Source organism: Equus asinus, chromosome 9 (assembly GCF_041296235.1).
Source record: "Equus asinus isolate D_3611 breed Donkey chromosome 9, EquAss-T2T_v2, whole genome shotgun sequence".
Lineage (NCBI taxonomy): Eukaryota > Metazoa > Chordata > Mammalia > Perissodactyla > Equidae > Equus > Equus asinus.
Window position 1 is genome coordinate 90,499,822 of NC_091798.1, and position 15,995 is coordinate 90,515,816.

The following is a 15,995-nucleotide window of genomic DNA, read 5'->3' on the forward strand; positions in this document are numbered from 1 at the left end:
ATTCTTTAAAAATCTCAGCTATATGATTAAATGGGAATCACACCCACACATACATGTGCAAAAAATGTGGTAATAAGGGAAGAGAAATAATTGTAGTAATAATGAAATAACAATACAATAATTAAATATTAGGGTAGTAATATTGGAATTGGAAGTTGTGGAAGCTGAAATGAAATTTCTCTCCTCAATTAAGAAGTAATATCTTTATATTACCTTAAAATATTAGGGGAAAAGCCATTTCACAAAGACTTCCTTCCCCTTGGCAGACTATTCTGCAGAATCCTAGTAAGCTTTCACAGATAATAGCTTAATTTTTGTTTTGTTTTCTTTTGTTTTACTTTAGGTTTATGACTCAAGAAGAATTCTCTGGGCCTTAAATGGTTTACTGTAATGGACAAGAAACTCTGTTGGAAGAAATTTTCAAAAAAGAAGTAAATAATTTAAATTTAAAAATCTATATGAATGGATATTTGTGAATCAGTATGTAGAGTATTCTTTTAGTAATCTAGAGACTGTAATCTGTTGTCCAAAAATCCTTTTCTCTTTTTTGTTGCATTTCCTATTACTATCAAAAGACAATATAATGACAATTGAAAATATTTCTCACCTAAGGAAGATATCTTATTGAAAGGAATAAAGATTCATAGATGTGATAAACATAAAATAATCATAAATATTTTGGTGAGAGTTTCACATAGAACAGTCATAGATACCTCATGATAAACACATAAAAAGATTTTATACTTAGCGTGTAATCCAAAAACACCTTTCAGGTCTCTCTTGATTGACCCTGAATAAAAGTCTTACTTCAGGTGACAAAAAAAGGTCCATTACTGTCGCTCATGCATTTCAACATGAAAATGGAATGGAATCATTGACTACAGGTAGAAATGTGCAAAACTACTCAAGATAAATACGCTGCTTTGAGGCTACACATTTACTCTACTTTGTCTGCCAGCTTGATTTTTGAATTGGGCACTCATGGATAAAAGGTATGTGATCTGAAAAAATAGTGTGTCTTTTAAAAGTCAGTGTCATGTAATGTCATTCCTTTTGGCAAAATTTATGTTACTTGGTATTAGACTATGGGCTGAGCTAATGAAATATGATGCATTAAAAGCTGCACATTGTGATTGCACTATGTGTCAGAACAATGAATTGTTATATCAGATACCTGTTCAGCTGTAAACTGGGCTCTCTGCAAGTCACTGACAAAAGGATTATATTCTCTTCGTGCCTGTATAGAACTTCTGTTGTCTAAAACATGCAGCCCTCCAACATCCATACTCTGTGACCTGTGGCCATTTAAGTTGCATGCATACAATGAGAACACAGCACATTATGTTTAAGAGCATGCATACGACGAGAACACAGCACATTATGACAACCACAATTGGAGATAGTTTTGTTTTCATTGGCATCTTTCTTCCAAAGATCCAATGGCTATATCTTCCCCTCTCTTCCCAGCAAAGAGACGTAGACGTGGAGCTCTAATGAATTCTGTATTGGTTAGAAAATCTTTTGGGCTGCAAGTAAGAGAAATCTCATAAACAGTAGCTTAAATGCATAAAGATTTATTTTTCTCACATAAGATGACTAGAGACAGACAGCTGCTGGTTTTGGTTCAGCGGCTCAATGATGTCAGGACTGGTGTCTCTGAAATTTTTGTCTTTCCCTCATAGTTGAAAGATAGATGTTTTAACTCTAGTTATTCTATCTACTTTGATGGAAGGAGTGGGAGAGGGGCAGTTCCTTGTATTTGTCCCTTTTATCAAGAAATCCAAAGCATTCCCACGATCACCTACATATTTCCACTTATATCTAATTGCCAGGAATTGTGCACCTGGCCATCTCCACCTGCAAGGGAGGTTGAAAAAGTAGGCCCTACAATGGAAGCAGGTAAAGAAGAAGCACTTGTGGGAATGAGTTGGGCGAGCCAGTTAATAGTGTTTACTGTAGAAGTCACTAACGATTTATAAATAGAGCAGAAAACAGAGTATGAGGAAGGATTTAAACAGTGATAAAAACATATGGTAAAAACCTTAATACTGACTTCTACCCCACACCATATACAAATATGAATTCTAGTGGAATGGGGATCTAAATGTGAAAGGTAAAAAATAAATCTTCTATGACAAAACATAGGATAATATCTTCATGACCTTGTGTGTGGGCAAAGATTCCTTAAATAGAATACAAAAAGCCCTTACCATAAAGGGAAAAATGTAGTAACTGGACTGCTAAAATCTAACTCTAAAATCAAGAGCTTATGTCCACCCAACATACCATTCAGAGAGTGAAAAGGCAAGCCACAGCGTTAGGCCTTGTTTCCAGTTTCTGACTATTATAAATGGTCCTCTCAGAACATTCTCGTACATTTCTTTTGGGAAACATAGGTAAGCATTTGTACTTGATACTTGGAGAAGAATTTGTGAGTCAGGTTGTGCATATGTTCAGCTTTAGTAGACTGTCAAATCTTCTTGGGTGGGCTCTAATAGAGACATTCCTGGCAAGTTTTAGCCCAACTTTCCTCCATAGATTCCTAAGAAGAGTCACATATTCAGTCACAGAAGTGGTATGACTAATGCCCTGGCTGACCCTCATGAGTTAGTAGAAACACAGTTTGGGAGAGAAAGGAAGGCTGAGCCATACCAGGTGGCATCAGCACATAGTGGGTATATTAGCTGCTTATTGCTGCTGTAACCAATCACCATAAACTTGGTGCATTAAAACAACACCCCTAGTGAATGCCCTAAGTTCCAGACATGCTCTCCCCTGCATCTACTGTGAAGTCGAAACCCTAGCTCCTCATGGTATTCAGGATCGGTTTCCACCACCTGCAAGTCTCCAGGAGAGTAAGTTCAGTTTTCTTTGTCTGATGATCCACTCACAAGAGGACCCAAAGCAATCAGATTAGTAGGCATAGCTTCAAGTTCAATGGAACTCTTGCTGTTTCCTCTATTGGAAGCATTCTCCATGGAACCAGGATCTCTAATGTAACAGGGCCTAAGGTGGCATGGACAGTAAGAACAAATTCCATAAGTGGGTTAGTGGATGTGATGGTGAAAGGTGCTTATCCTATTTCCATCCCTTGGTTTCTTGGTTCCATTCTGTGTATTCTGTGTATTGAGGAACAGTATATCAGCTATTGGTTTGGTGCATGTATCATATCCTTGAGAATGGTGCCCCAACTCTAGAGTGTATTCTCCCCAAGTTGTCATTTTAGCTGAGTCTTTAGAAGATCATTCCATCTTTCTATTAAACTGGTTGTTTCTAGGTGATGAGGCATCTGGTAAGACCAGTGGATTTTGTGGTCTCGTTGTTACCCTTCCTTTGATTTTAGGCAATATTAAGTGTAATACCATGTCAATAAGCAAATTCCTATCTGGAATAGATATCAATTCTGGTAAAGATAGAGCACTTGTTTAGATCCTTCAAGAACCAGATGCTGAGATAGGATTAGAGATGCAAGAATTTTTTGGAGGAAACACCTGAGAAGGATATGGTGGGAGGGAACAAGAGGAAGCAGGGAGATACTTCAGACTGCAGGGAAAGTCTGGTCTGAAACGTGTGAAAAGAAGGAGGGAAGGAAAGATTGGGTAGAAAAAACTTCAGACTGGAGTGCAATTCTTATAAAGTCTTGACCAGGTTGATAGGGAGTTCCTGAGCAAAGGTTTTCCATTAAAGGAATCCCACATTGGACAGGAATCATCTGACTCTAGTACCCCTGCTATGCTCAATAATTGGCTGCGACAGAAGCATGGCCTTGGTGTGAAGATGTGAATCCACAGGTTGGAAGCTGGAGGCTGACGGTCAACTATGCTCCCCACAGAAGTTTCTCTTGAAGGTAGACCTGAGTGGCATATTCTCATGGTTGCCACACTACACCTTTCAGGGTGCAAGGGGTCCTGTGTAATCAAGCTGCCAACCAGATAGTCTTCTGTTGGAATGGTGCCATATCAAAGGCTCAGTATTGGTTTCTACTGCTGGTGGGTTAGCCATTCAGCAGTGGCAGTCGCTACGTCAGCCTTGGTGAAGGGGAGCCCATGCACGCCCTTTGTAGTCATTATCTATGGCTGCATAACAAATTGCCCCGAAATTTAGTGGCTTAAAACAACAAATATTTATTATCTCACAGTTTCTATGGGTTAGGAATCTGGGTGCAGTTTAGGTAGGTGCCTCTGGCTCAAGTTCTCTCAAGAGACTGCAGTGAAGCTATAGTCTGGGACTGCGGTCTCATCTGAAGATTCAACCCAGAGGACCCTCTTCTAAGCTTATGCACATGGTTCCCAAGGGGCCTAAGTCCCTAATCAAGTGGGCTTCTCCACAGGGCTGCCTCATGATATGGCAGCTGGCTACCCCCGTGTGAATGGCCCAAGAGAAAGCAAGAAAGGGCACCCAAGATGGAAGTCTTTTTAATGACCTAATGTGAGAAGTGACATCCCACCATTTCTGCCATATTCTGTTTATTAGAATTGAGTCAATAGTCCATACTTGTGGGGAGAGGATGACACAAGGGCGGCAGTGCCAGGAGGCGGGAATCCTCAGTGGCCATCTTAGAGGCTGCCTACCACAGCCTCCATCTCTGCTACAATGGCCCCTCTGTTTGTGGACTAGAACTGAGGTGTCCGAGAAGACAAGTTCTCTGACATCCACAGGATAAGTCATTCTGTCTGCTGGGTTATGGAGTATCTCCACAGTGGTCGATGCTCTTTGCTGGGCATTAACATGAGACACAAAATCACAAGCTTCCTGTGCACTTTTGCCCTCTTTCCCATATTTCTTTTTCCATGATTGCCAGTTTTGTTTCTTTCAGGCCTCTGACCAACCAGCCAAGCCGTTCATCTCTGCCCCGGAGTCCATACCTCAGGCCTCTTTACCCTTATGCAAAGGGATTGACCAAGTGTCCTGCTTGCAACTTTGCAGCAGGAGAAGGATTTCCCTTTCCCAGTGTCCTTTAGGGCAACCTCTAAGTGGACTATGTGGCAGCAGCAGTCCATACATAGTTAACATCAACATATTGTACTGACCTATCTGTGGAAGAGGCCCAAATTTTTTCTTTTCCCATAAGAAAACTTTAGTCAACAGGAATCCCCAGGGAGGTCATAGGTTTGAGTTGAGGGAGTTGTGTTGGTGTGACTAACAGAGCCAGATGTCCTAGGAGACAGGGACACTGGTTCATGTAATTTACTTATGCCTTCTGGACCTGCTCTGGCCCAATCCCAAATGTACCATTTTTGCACAATGGCTTATGTTATGCCCACTCATGCTGTACCTGATAATACTCTTCTGACAATTGGTGGCTTTGGTCCTATAGTTTCTTGGTCACATTGCCAATTCTAACTCTCTACTAGGGCCCAGAGTGTTTCTGGAGTCATCTTTCAAAAAGTGAGTACTTCTCTACCACAGTAGGCATGGTCCGTATGCTATTCTCCTCTTAGGACTTACCAGAGACTCCACACAGCATCCTTATCCACCAGACACCTCAGCATCATTGGATCTGCTGAGTCATACGATCTTAATAGCAGGGAAGCTTGCCCTGCAGCCTGGACCTGGTGCAGAGCCCACTCTTGCTCTGTGCCCCACTCAAAGCTGGCAGGGTTCTGAATCACCCGATAAATGAGTAAGAACAGTATCCCCAAGTGCAGGATATTATTACCCTACTTATTAGGAAAGTGATTCTGGAGGCCAGGAGTGAGGAACAGATAAGTGAAACAGGGAAAGAAGAGATGCCAATGCAAGTGTGGATTATTGAGTTCACCACCACTGGGTCCTTGCTTCCATGGGCTGTCTGGAGTGCCTTATGGAATGTGTCAGAACTGCCTGCTGCCTGGAGAGTGAAAGGGGAAAGCGCTGATCCCAGGCTCCCGTTCCTCTGCTCTGTTGGTTGTGCATACTTGGGTCCTGAGCAGTTTACCATGCCTGTCTCCTGACTAGGTGGGGCACGGGGCCCAGGCCTGAAACAAGGCACTGTCCAGCCGTACTCATGCGATGCTGGTCAAAGCCTGAGTGCGACTGCATGCCACTGCTGTGGCTCCAGTAAGAGGGAGGGCCGAGAGAATGGGAAAAGAGGTACAAGTGGAAGGGAAGGAACGGCATCTTCCAGATCTCTTCAGGAGAGGTGCTGTTGCTAGTGATGAAGGAACTATTTCAAAGCTTTCAAGCATCTAGAGGTAATTATCAGAGACATTTCACAAAAATACACTTTCATCGACGGCACTCCTTTACTTAAGTAATCTCTCCAGGGTGCCTCTCCAGTTGGCCATCGGGTCTTATTCAACAGAAGTACAGCAGAGCAACTTCACATTGGCCCCATAGCCCGTACACGTCTCATCGCATGCAGGTTGTCTCAGAGTTCCAGGAAGATAAAAACATGACCAGCCTCTTGTTTTCATCAAAGTTAGAAATCTCAGTCTCATATTTGACTTTTATTTAACTCAGCCAATGCTGACTGTGCATCTGTTAGGCACTGAGCATTAAGCTTGCAGCTGGGGAGACTGAGGTGACTGTAATGTGGCCTCTAACCTTGAGGAGCTTGGAGTCATTTGGGGGGAATGGCGTGAAGGGATGGGGAGACTGAGTTCGCAGCCCTGTAAGTGCATGGGAAAACCACTTGCATTTGTAACAGTATCTGCAGTATTTAATAAAATATTACCTCCACCCTCCACGACTAGCAAGGGAAGAGTCGCCTCTCAGAGAGGAGACGGCTAGACTTTCCTCTGGTTCTGCCAGATTCACTCAGTCCTGGGGAACTCTCAGGTCTCTTCAACCCTCAGTCTTAAATGTTGATAAACTTGTCTCTTATAGAGCCCCTATAGATTCATTCTTATAGTTCACCTGAGGCCCAGGCTGGAATATTGAAACAGAACTCACTTAAGGTTTAGGGATAACAGAACAGAAGGGTGCCAAACAGTGAGAAACACAGCTTCCGTAGCTTCTAACTCAAATGCCTGAGAGCATCTCCCTGCCTAGATCCTGCAGGCCTCCTATGGTCAGTAGTCTCCCATACTAACAAGAAATGACCTCTTGTCCATCTGCCTCCTCAAAGTCCAGACCCAAAGGAGCAGGGCCCAGAGAAGGATGGTGTGTGTGTGAGGGAGGGGATGTTTCAGATGATCTTAGTAGCCCTCTTGCTGGAATGGGAAGGCTCAGTAACATATTGTTAAATGGGAAAAAAGTTTTAAAGCAGCATGTATTCATTCGAGAAATATTTATTAAGTACCTACTGTGTGCCAGGCATTGCTACATGCTGGGATACAGTGGTGAATAAGTGTAACATGAGTCCTTTTTATATGGAGTTAACAGTCAAACATGGATTCAGTATGATCTCACTAATGATAACACGTACATTTCTATATTCATATGAATGTGCATCCTACTGTGCTGTTAGTTTCCTGCTTAGGACCTCTTTCCCAGGTGACTTATTTATTTTAATGAGTTTGTATGCAGCTTAATAAGTACTAGCACTGTCTTAAGCACTTTACAAATATTAAATCATTTAAGCTTTATAACATCCTTAGGAGGTAGGCATTATTATCATCACCCACTTTTTTTTTTTTTTGAGGAAGATTAGCCCTGAGCTAACATCTGCGGCCAATCCTCCTCTTTTTTTGCTGAGGAAGACTGGCCCTGAGCTAACATCCATGCCCATCCTCCTCTACTTTATATGTGGGACGCCTACCACAGCATGGCTTGCCAAGCGGTGCCATGTCTGCACCTGGGATCCCAACCGGCGAACCCCTGGCTGCCAAAGCGGAATGTGTGCACTTACCCACTGTGCCGCCGGGCCGGCCCTCATCACCCACATTTTACAGGTGAAGAAACTGGGACGTAGATTGGTCAGTAACTTGTCCAAGTTTCCAGTTAGTAAGAAGCAGAGCTTGGATTTGACCCTAGGCAGTGTGGCCCAGAGTCCATGCTCCTAGCCACGAGTCCTGACACTAACCACTAAACTCCTGACACTGGAACAGTTCCACCTGATCCGCTATCCTTGGGGGTGGGCCCAAACTCCAGAATATGAACCCACGACCTCAGTATACACTATCGTATCCTGAGACACAGATACACACACTGCCCCTGAGGGCCAGGGCCTGGGCAGCAGCAGCAGCAGAGGTCTGTTGGCTGGTGCGTTACATTTATTTACTTCTGGTTTACAGTGACGTCATGCATACAAACTCATTAAAACAAACAGAAAAAGGGCAAAAGGGTGGAGGTAGAGTTGGGGGATGTGGTAGATGTTTATTTACATCAGAAAACCCAGGCTGAGGGACACTGCTGCAGATCAGCACAAAACAGAGCTCTGAAGGTCTGGAAACCAAAAAGGAAAATATGAAGCGTTACACGGCTTTTGTTGCCTGACTGAAGGAAGATCCTTGACAGTAGCGAGGGCCCTAGCTGCACAAACTTTTGGTTTGTGGGTCCGGCTGCTTTCATTTCTTTGCTTTACGGGTCTGCCCGGTAACTTTATATTAATGATCTACTGGGTTTCTAGTTGTAATATTTGGCTTTGGTGAGTCTGCTGGTTTTTGTTTCGTTTTGTTTTTACTCCAGTATTTCATTGTTCTGCTGTGTCACCTGAAATTGTATTTCAGTGTGCCAGCCAGTAGGATGACAACATTTATTGAATTTAGCACCCGCTGTGTGCAGAACACAGGTGGGAGCTGGGGGAGGAAGATTTATGGAAGATGAAATTCTTGTCTCTAAAGATGCTTATAATCCAAGTAGGAGAGTGAGCACACCCTTGTGAAGGACTCAAACCATAGTTTTCAAAAGAAATAGACCCAAAATGAAAATTAATATTGGGTGATTCCAAAGCATCCAGGGAGCATTGAATCAGCAGGGCTCAGTCATGGTAGACTTTCTCCAGGAGGTGGGTTTTGATCCTGAATTTAAACTAAGGGTCTTGAACTGGCAGGGTAGAAGGGTGTTCCAGAGCCACCATGAAAGCCAGAATGAGTGAATCAAGTGTAGGGAAAGGTAAAGACAGTCAGGTAGGTGTCCTTGAAGGATGACACCAAGAAATAAGAAAACAAAAGCTAGCCTTGGTGGCCTAGTGTTTAAGATCTGTGCACTCCACTTCTGAAGCTCGGTTCGGTTCCCCAGTTCCGTTCCCAGGTGCGGACCCACACTACTCATCTATCAGTGGCTCCCGTACAAAATAGAGAAAGATTGGCAACGGATGTCAGCTCAGGGCGAATCTTCCTCAGCAAAAAAAGAAAGAAAGAAAACAAAACAAAGGAAGCTCTGCCCTGCATTCTTTGGGAGACTCAGGAAGAGGCTGCTAGAGCTCATGGGAGGTATGACTCATTTTATCAACAGACATGTTTTTTGAAAATATAAAACAACAGTCAAGAGTTGTTGAGTACCTATTGTGGGTCAAGCATTGAGCCTTAATCTTCAGTTTTGCTCTGTGGAGCGGGCATTATTACTTGCATTTTGCACACAAGGCAACAGGCTCAGCAGGAAGGTTAAGCGGCCTGTGTGCCCAGGGTCATCCAGCTTCATTAAAGGATGGAGCCCCCAAGGTCAGTCGCTTCGTCTGATCACAAAGCTGAAGCTTTTGTGCCACACACATTCTTGTAAGTTGAATATTTAAGATACACTAGAGGTGACAATTATTTGAATCAGCCCTGAAGTCATCTCCTTCGTGAGGTACATTAACTACAAACATTTTTTGCAGGGTCTGAGGTAGAGGGTAAGGGTTTTCTTGACTGTGCGCGTGATGCTAAGTTTCTTTCTTTAAATATACATCACTTTGCCCCCGTTTGACGCCAGATAATGGCACCGAAAGTATCCTTAATACGATTTTTAGGTCACTCTGTCCGTTAAGCGGATAATCTCGCAAAGCAACGTCTTGGCCAAACCAATCTAGGGGGAGATAGTGAAGTTTCCCAAACACCCAGGCCGTGGCGACCGGGAAAAGTGTAACTTTGTGCAAACTAACAGAAGGGCTATTCTAGCACTGAACGGAGGGCTGTCGCAGGTTTCTCGAGGGAGCAACTAGGTGGAGCGGTGGGACGCTGGGGCCAAGGGCGACCTCCCGGGCCCGCGACCCCGCACCCAGGAGCGGCAGCGGCGCCCGGGCCGCCGGCGTGTGCGCATGCGCTGGGCCGCGCCGCCACGCCCGCCGCCGCGCGCCGTCTCCGTCCGCGGTCTCGCCGGCTCCGCGCCCCTCCTTCCCGCGGCGCTCGAGGGACCATGGCCGATCCCCGCGTGAGGCAGATCAAGATCAAGACCGGCGTGGTGAAGCGGTAAGCGGCCGCGAACCGGGGAGCCGCGGCGCCGGCGTGCCCTCGCCTCATGGCGGCCCGCGCGGGCGGAGCAGGCCCGAGGCGGCGCCGGGCTCCAGGCCTCAGCTGGGCCCGCGTCCCTGCGCCCGGCCGGGCCGCCCTCGCCCCTCCGACGGGAGCCGGGGAGCCGCGGGGGGCGGCGGCCCCGCCTGGGCGCGCGGGCGGGCGGTGGGGCGGCCCGGGGCGCGGGGCGGGCGGGCTTGGCCGGCTCCTCCGCGCGCGTCCCGGCCTCCCTGCCGACCGGACCGGGGCGGGGAGGGCGGGGTCGGGGCGGCCGCGCGGCCCGGGCGAAGTTTGGGGGCCTGATCGCGGCGAGGCCTGGGGGGTCGGGTCTTGAGGAGGCGGCGCCGACGTCCAGCGCTGTCGTCGGCTCCGCTGCCCGGCGCCGTCCGCCCCGAGGCCGCCTCCGCCCGCGCGGCCGTGGGAGCCGCTCCGAGGCTGCGGGGCGCCGGGGAACTTTGCTGCTCGCGCCCGGGAAGATCGGACTTTCTGGGAGGCGTTTCCCGAGGAGAGACGGAGCCGCACGGGGCGAACGTCCGATCCAGCCGGCGGCGCCTCCCTGCTGCCCACCCCTCCTCCTGCCCTGAGAGGTGCCCCCGGGAAGGACTGGGCGGACGGGGATCAACTCCCTCGGGAGGATGCCGCCCGCGAGTGTCGTCGCGGCGCCCCCCTGCGCTCCCGGGCAGCCGGCTCGCGGTCCCGGCGGCGAGGAGGCGGGGCGAGCAGGAGGCACAGGCGCTGCCTTTTCTCGGGGGAGGCTGCTTGGGTTCACGTCTCGATTCTGCCATTTATTGTGTGCTGTTGAGTATCTTACCTTGCACCGTGCCTCAGTTTCCTCATTTGTAACGTGGAGTTTAAGTGCCCACCTCCTGCAGTTGTTACAGGAACCGCCTGCTGTGCTGTTCAACACAGTGTGTGGCAAGTAGCCAGTGGCTGGTAAATGTTAACGAGTGATATGGTTCTTATTCCTGTTTTACAGATGAGAAACTGAGGTTTAATGAAGTTAAAATAGAAAAACTAAACTTGTCTAAGGTCACTGCTAGTTAGTGGCAGAGCAAGGAAAAGAACCAAGGATTCTGATCTACAACTTGTTAAGCTACAACACTCTAAAAAGAGTCTTTTTAAAAATATGTGATAATAGGAAGGGAATTATGTATAATTGGAAATAGAAATAATCTGCACTTTCACTGCTCCCCCCCCCCCACCCCGAGTTCTGTTGTTCCGTTTTGATAGACTTACGTTGGTTGTGTCGTTTCAGTAAATCTCTTTGGCAGAAGTATCGGGATATAATGGAGAGTGTTTTAGACTGAAAGTCGTGAGAAGTGACTTCTAGTGGTGGTTTTCCGTTAATTAACTTTATGGCCTTGTCATTCTCGTCCTAATGATCTATACCAGTTTATAAAATTACTCAGTTCATGTAGTTAAATGCTTACAAGTAGTTAAAAGTAGAAAACACACTCATTTAGATAATTGATAAGCTAAGTTTTTAGGCTTTCAAAAATTCCCAAGTACTTACGGAAACTGCTTGGAAACAAAGTTTTGATTTCAGTTTGTTTTCAGTAATAGAGCATTTTTAAACTTTATTTTTGATTCTTCATACTCCTGTAAATTTATCTTTTTTGTGAAACCACTTCAAAAATTTCTATAATATCTCAAATTGCTTATAAATTAATGGAAATGTCTACTATACTTTTTTTTTTTAAAGATTGGCACGTGAGCTAACATCTGTTGCCAGTCTTGGGTTGTTTTTTTCTTTCTTCTTCCCAAAGCCCCCCAGTACATAGTTGTATATTTTAATTGTGAGTGCCTCTGGCTGTGCTGTGTGGGATGCCACCTCAGCATGGCTTGACAGCAGTGCCATGTCCACACTCGGGATCCGAACTAGCGAAACCTTGGGCTGCGGAAGCAGAGCAAACGAACTTAACCACTTGGCCACTGGGCTGACCCCCATGCATTTTTTTTTTTTAAGGAAGATTAGCCCTGAGCTAACATCTGCGGCCAATCCTCCTCTTTTTTTGCTGAGGAAGACTGGCCCTGAGCTAACATCCATGCCCCTTTTCCTCTCCTTTATATGTGGGACGCCTACCACAGCATGGCTTGCCAAGCCGTGCCATGTCCGCACCTGGGATCCGAACCAGGGAACCCCTGGGCCAAAGAAGAGAAATGTGCAAACTTAGCCGCTGCACCACTGGGCCGGCCCCCCCCATACCTTTATTTAATGGCTTTTCTGCTGACATTTGGTGTAGAACTTCCTCTTATATACTAAAATGAGATGTGTGTTTTTTTTTTTTTTTAAAAGTAGAATTTCTGTTTTAGCTGTTTATTACTCATATTTTGTTTTGGTGGATAACCATCTAAATCCGTGATATTGTTCCTACTCTCTCTTCTGTTATTTTTCTCCTGAAAATTATTTGATTATGACTCTTTCCATCTTCTGTCTTAGTATCCTATTTTAGAAACTCTGCGTTTTGGGGTCTGGCCCTGTGGTGCGTTTTGGGGTCTGGCCCTGTGGCCGAGTGGTTAAAAGTTGGGCGTGCTCCACTTCAGCAGCCCAGGGTTTGCAGGTTCAGATCCTGGATGCAGACCTACACCACTCATCAGCTGTTCTCTGGAGGCATCCCACCTACAAAGTAGGGGGGGAATGGCTCAGGGACAGTCTTCCTCAAGCAGAAAAAAAAAAAAAAGAAGAGGATTGGCAACGAATGTTAGCTCGGGCAGATTTTCCTCACACGCGCACACAAAAGTTCTACATTTTACCTCAGCAAAGAGAAAAATAGATGAGGCAGATGTAGCAACATATAAATACTTATTGGGGCTGAATGATCAGGGGGCTTCATTATATTCTTCTCCATATACTTTAAAGTTTTCTGTAATAAGGATTTAACAGGGATTCATTTTTCCCCGTTTTCCAAATTTGGTTTCAAAGCCTCCTTGATCACTTTCATGATTCATCCATGTTCTTGGCTTTGTGAATGGGACTCTGTTCATCGGTTTCTTAGAGCAGTGGTCTAAAAACCAATTTCTGTTCTTGGTACTTTTTCTGGTCAGATGTTTGTTTCCCATAGCCTCATTTCTCTTCACAAGGCACTTTTATTTGGAAGAAGAGCTTTACAGTCATCATTCATGCCCCCAGTGGCTTCAGCTTTCTCTCCATGAAGTGACAGCTGCTAGAAATACATTCTAGTGTTAGTCCTGGAGTTCGATTGGGCAGACTGCACTAGAGAGGCGGATTCTTAGAGCTCAGTGTCTGATCACATCTGCTGGGGTGGTTCAGGTGACCCATGAGTTTCCTGTAGCGGGTTTTAGGAAGAAGTCTGGACAGGCAGGTGGGATGTTACGGAAACAGGCACGGAGTAGATGGTGGTATGTGGCAACAGGGAGATGAAACAGTGAGTGGAAGATGCGCACATGTCTCAGCCTGTTGGCAGAACGGCGAAGGCAGTCTAGTGGATGGCAGCCACGTTAGGAAGCAAACTGGAAGCTAGTTTCAAGGGCATTATTTTAGGCCCTAGAGGAAATAGGCAGAGGCCTCACAGTGCCCTAGTCCTAGAGAAACTTGGTTACCTCCCATGGAACAAAGGCGAAGGATCTGATTTCTGGAAATGGGTTTCCAGAGAGATTAGATCCCTAGGAGCAAGGAAAGGGTCCATTTACTAAGAATGGCTTATAAAAGTCTCTGTGAGTTGAACAGCAATGAGGCTGACTTGGTCCTGAGCCTCTGATTCCTGGTACTCCTTAAATAGCCCCTTCCCAGCAACAGAGTTGTTTTTTCCAGAGCTAATCCTGGCTATGAAACTCCAGAGATGTGTGCACACTAGGGCTGGATGGATAATTCTACTAGGTTTCTTGAGCAGCAGCCTTTATTCACATGTGACTCACTCTTAGTGGGTATTGCCTGGTAGGTTTGGGTCTGGCAGGCTCTTCTTAAAGATTTGGATCCATGTTCCAGGCAGATTGCTAGACCTGCTGATGTCTGTGAATGGGTCACAGCTAATATGGCAGCCCCAGCAGGGAGTTGACCAAATATTACTCTAATTTTATTCTTCTCCAGTGCAGAACTGTAACTCCTCCCACCCCTTTTGTTTGATGTCTTGGTGGCATCAGTTGTCCTTGTTTACCTGGGGCTGAAGTGTTTCCCAGGATGTGAAATTTTTCATTGCTAAAACTGGGAAAGTCCCAGGCAAACGAGGAGACTTTGTGTTGGTACCTCTTCTGTAACTAGCTCACATAGCACTGTTTTGTGTGTTCTCTGATTGATTTGGAGACTATTCGCTGATAGTACACCTGTGAATAGAATGTTGCTCCTTTCTTAAAACTTAATTGCACCCTGTAAATATGTGAATGTGAATCCTTGCTGGAGTAGCTTTTTTCTGTATTAATTTAAATTGTTAAGTGATTTAGAAAATTTTCACTAAAGTAGAAAAAAATAGAGGATTGATGTTTTAAATGTTATGATATTTCAGCTAAATGACCTATGTTTACCATGTTTCCAAGCAGGATTTGTGTTTATGGATTAAGGTTTTTTTAACTAGATTTATGGTAAATTCAAGAAATTCTTCTGCAATAACAAAATGTTTTCATCTATTTAACATAAAAATTATTTAATAACTTTAAAGCCAGCTTATTTTCAGTAAAACGTACTAAACTAGCACACTGATGAGTGAGTTAATTGATTGAAAATGCTTTCTTAAATATATCTTTTTGTAACCATTTTAGATTGGTAATGGCTTAAAATCCAGTGTGAACAAAGAATGTTAGGGCATTGGAAATAGCACTGACATTGGCCCATAGTTTTCCTCTGATTAAATGAAAGTGACACCAGTAGATTAGAATGAGACTAGGACAATTCACACTGCAATTGTGTTAGTTTAACTTTAACAATCTTTTAACACTCTTGTTTAAATGTAGCTGACATACCATAATTACAAATCTACAAGCCTTGATTATAGAATTTTACATCACGAATCTGTGGGGAAATTGTATTGATTTTTTTTTTTTTTAATAAAGCAAGCACTTTTCCCAAACTGTGGCATCTTCCCAAGTTTCTTTATACCTATACCTTTGATATGCAACTGTCTATGACCTATATACTGTGTACTGCAGGCATTAAAACAACATAAAAAGTAAGTAAAATCTCTATGTCATTAGTTAAATATATATATTCATATATAATATATATCAAACATTATACTGAGATACATTGTATATACTGAATATATATATTATACTGGCATAAAAGTGAAAAATATGAATGACACCTGTACTTACATAGGCGTAGTGATATAGTTTTCCCCTTTACCTGTTTACACATTTCCTATATTTAAAGTAATATTGGATAGAAGTGTGGTGGATAGTGTCTGGAAGAGTTTAAGGACATAGCCCTGTAAATTATTCCTGTAAGCTTTAGGGGCTTTGTCATCTGCTTTTCTCCTCTTCTCCCACATCATAACCCTTTGATTTGAGTTAAAGTAAGTTCAGCCAAAATGGCCAACTCCTTTTGGAATTTCTGTATTGTATCCAGTTCACCAAAGCAGTCGTCAAAGGCGGTGTCAAATGGATTGCAGTTGGTAGGCTCTTCACTGCCTTCTGCCAACTGCTTGGCAAGCAGTGACTCTTAGGAGCTGCACAGCTGGCAGCCAGACGTCTCTTTAAGCTGGAAAGGAGGAAAGCTAAGGCCACTGCTGACCATGGTTTTCTCAACATGAG

At 44.7% G+C, this 15,995-nt stretch overlaps 1 protein-coding gene across 1 annotated transcript in view; it reads left to right on the forward strand.

Moving 5' to 3' along the window:
* Window positions 1–9,914: 9,914 nt before the first annotated feature.
* Window positions 9,915–15,995, forward strand: part of TBCA (tubulin folding cofactor A) — a 72,942-nt gene continuing 66,861 nt past the window's right edge. Inside the window, exon 1 of the mRNA XM_044777973.2 lies at window positions 9,915–10,250. Within this exon, the coding sequence (XP_044633908.1) occupies window positions 10,198–10,250 (53 nt within the window). The 5' untranslated portion in view covers window positions 9,915–10,197. The remainder of the gene's footprint in view (window positions 10,251–15,995) is intronic.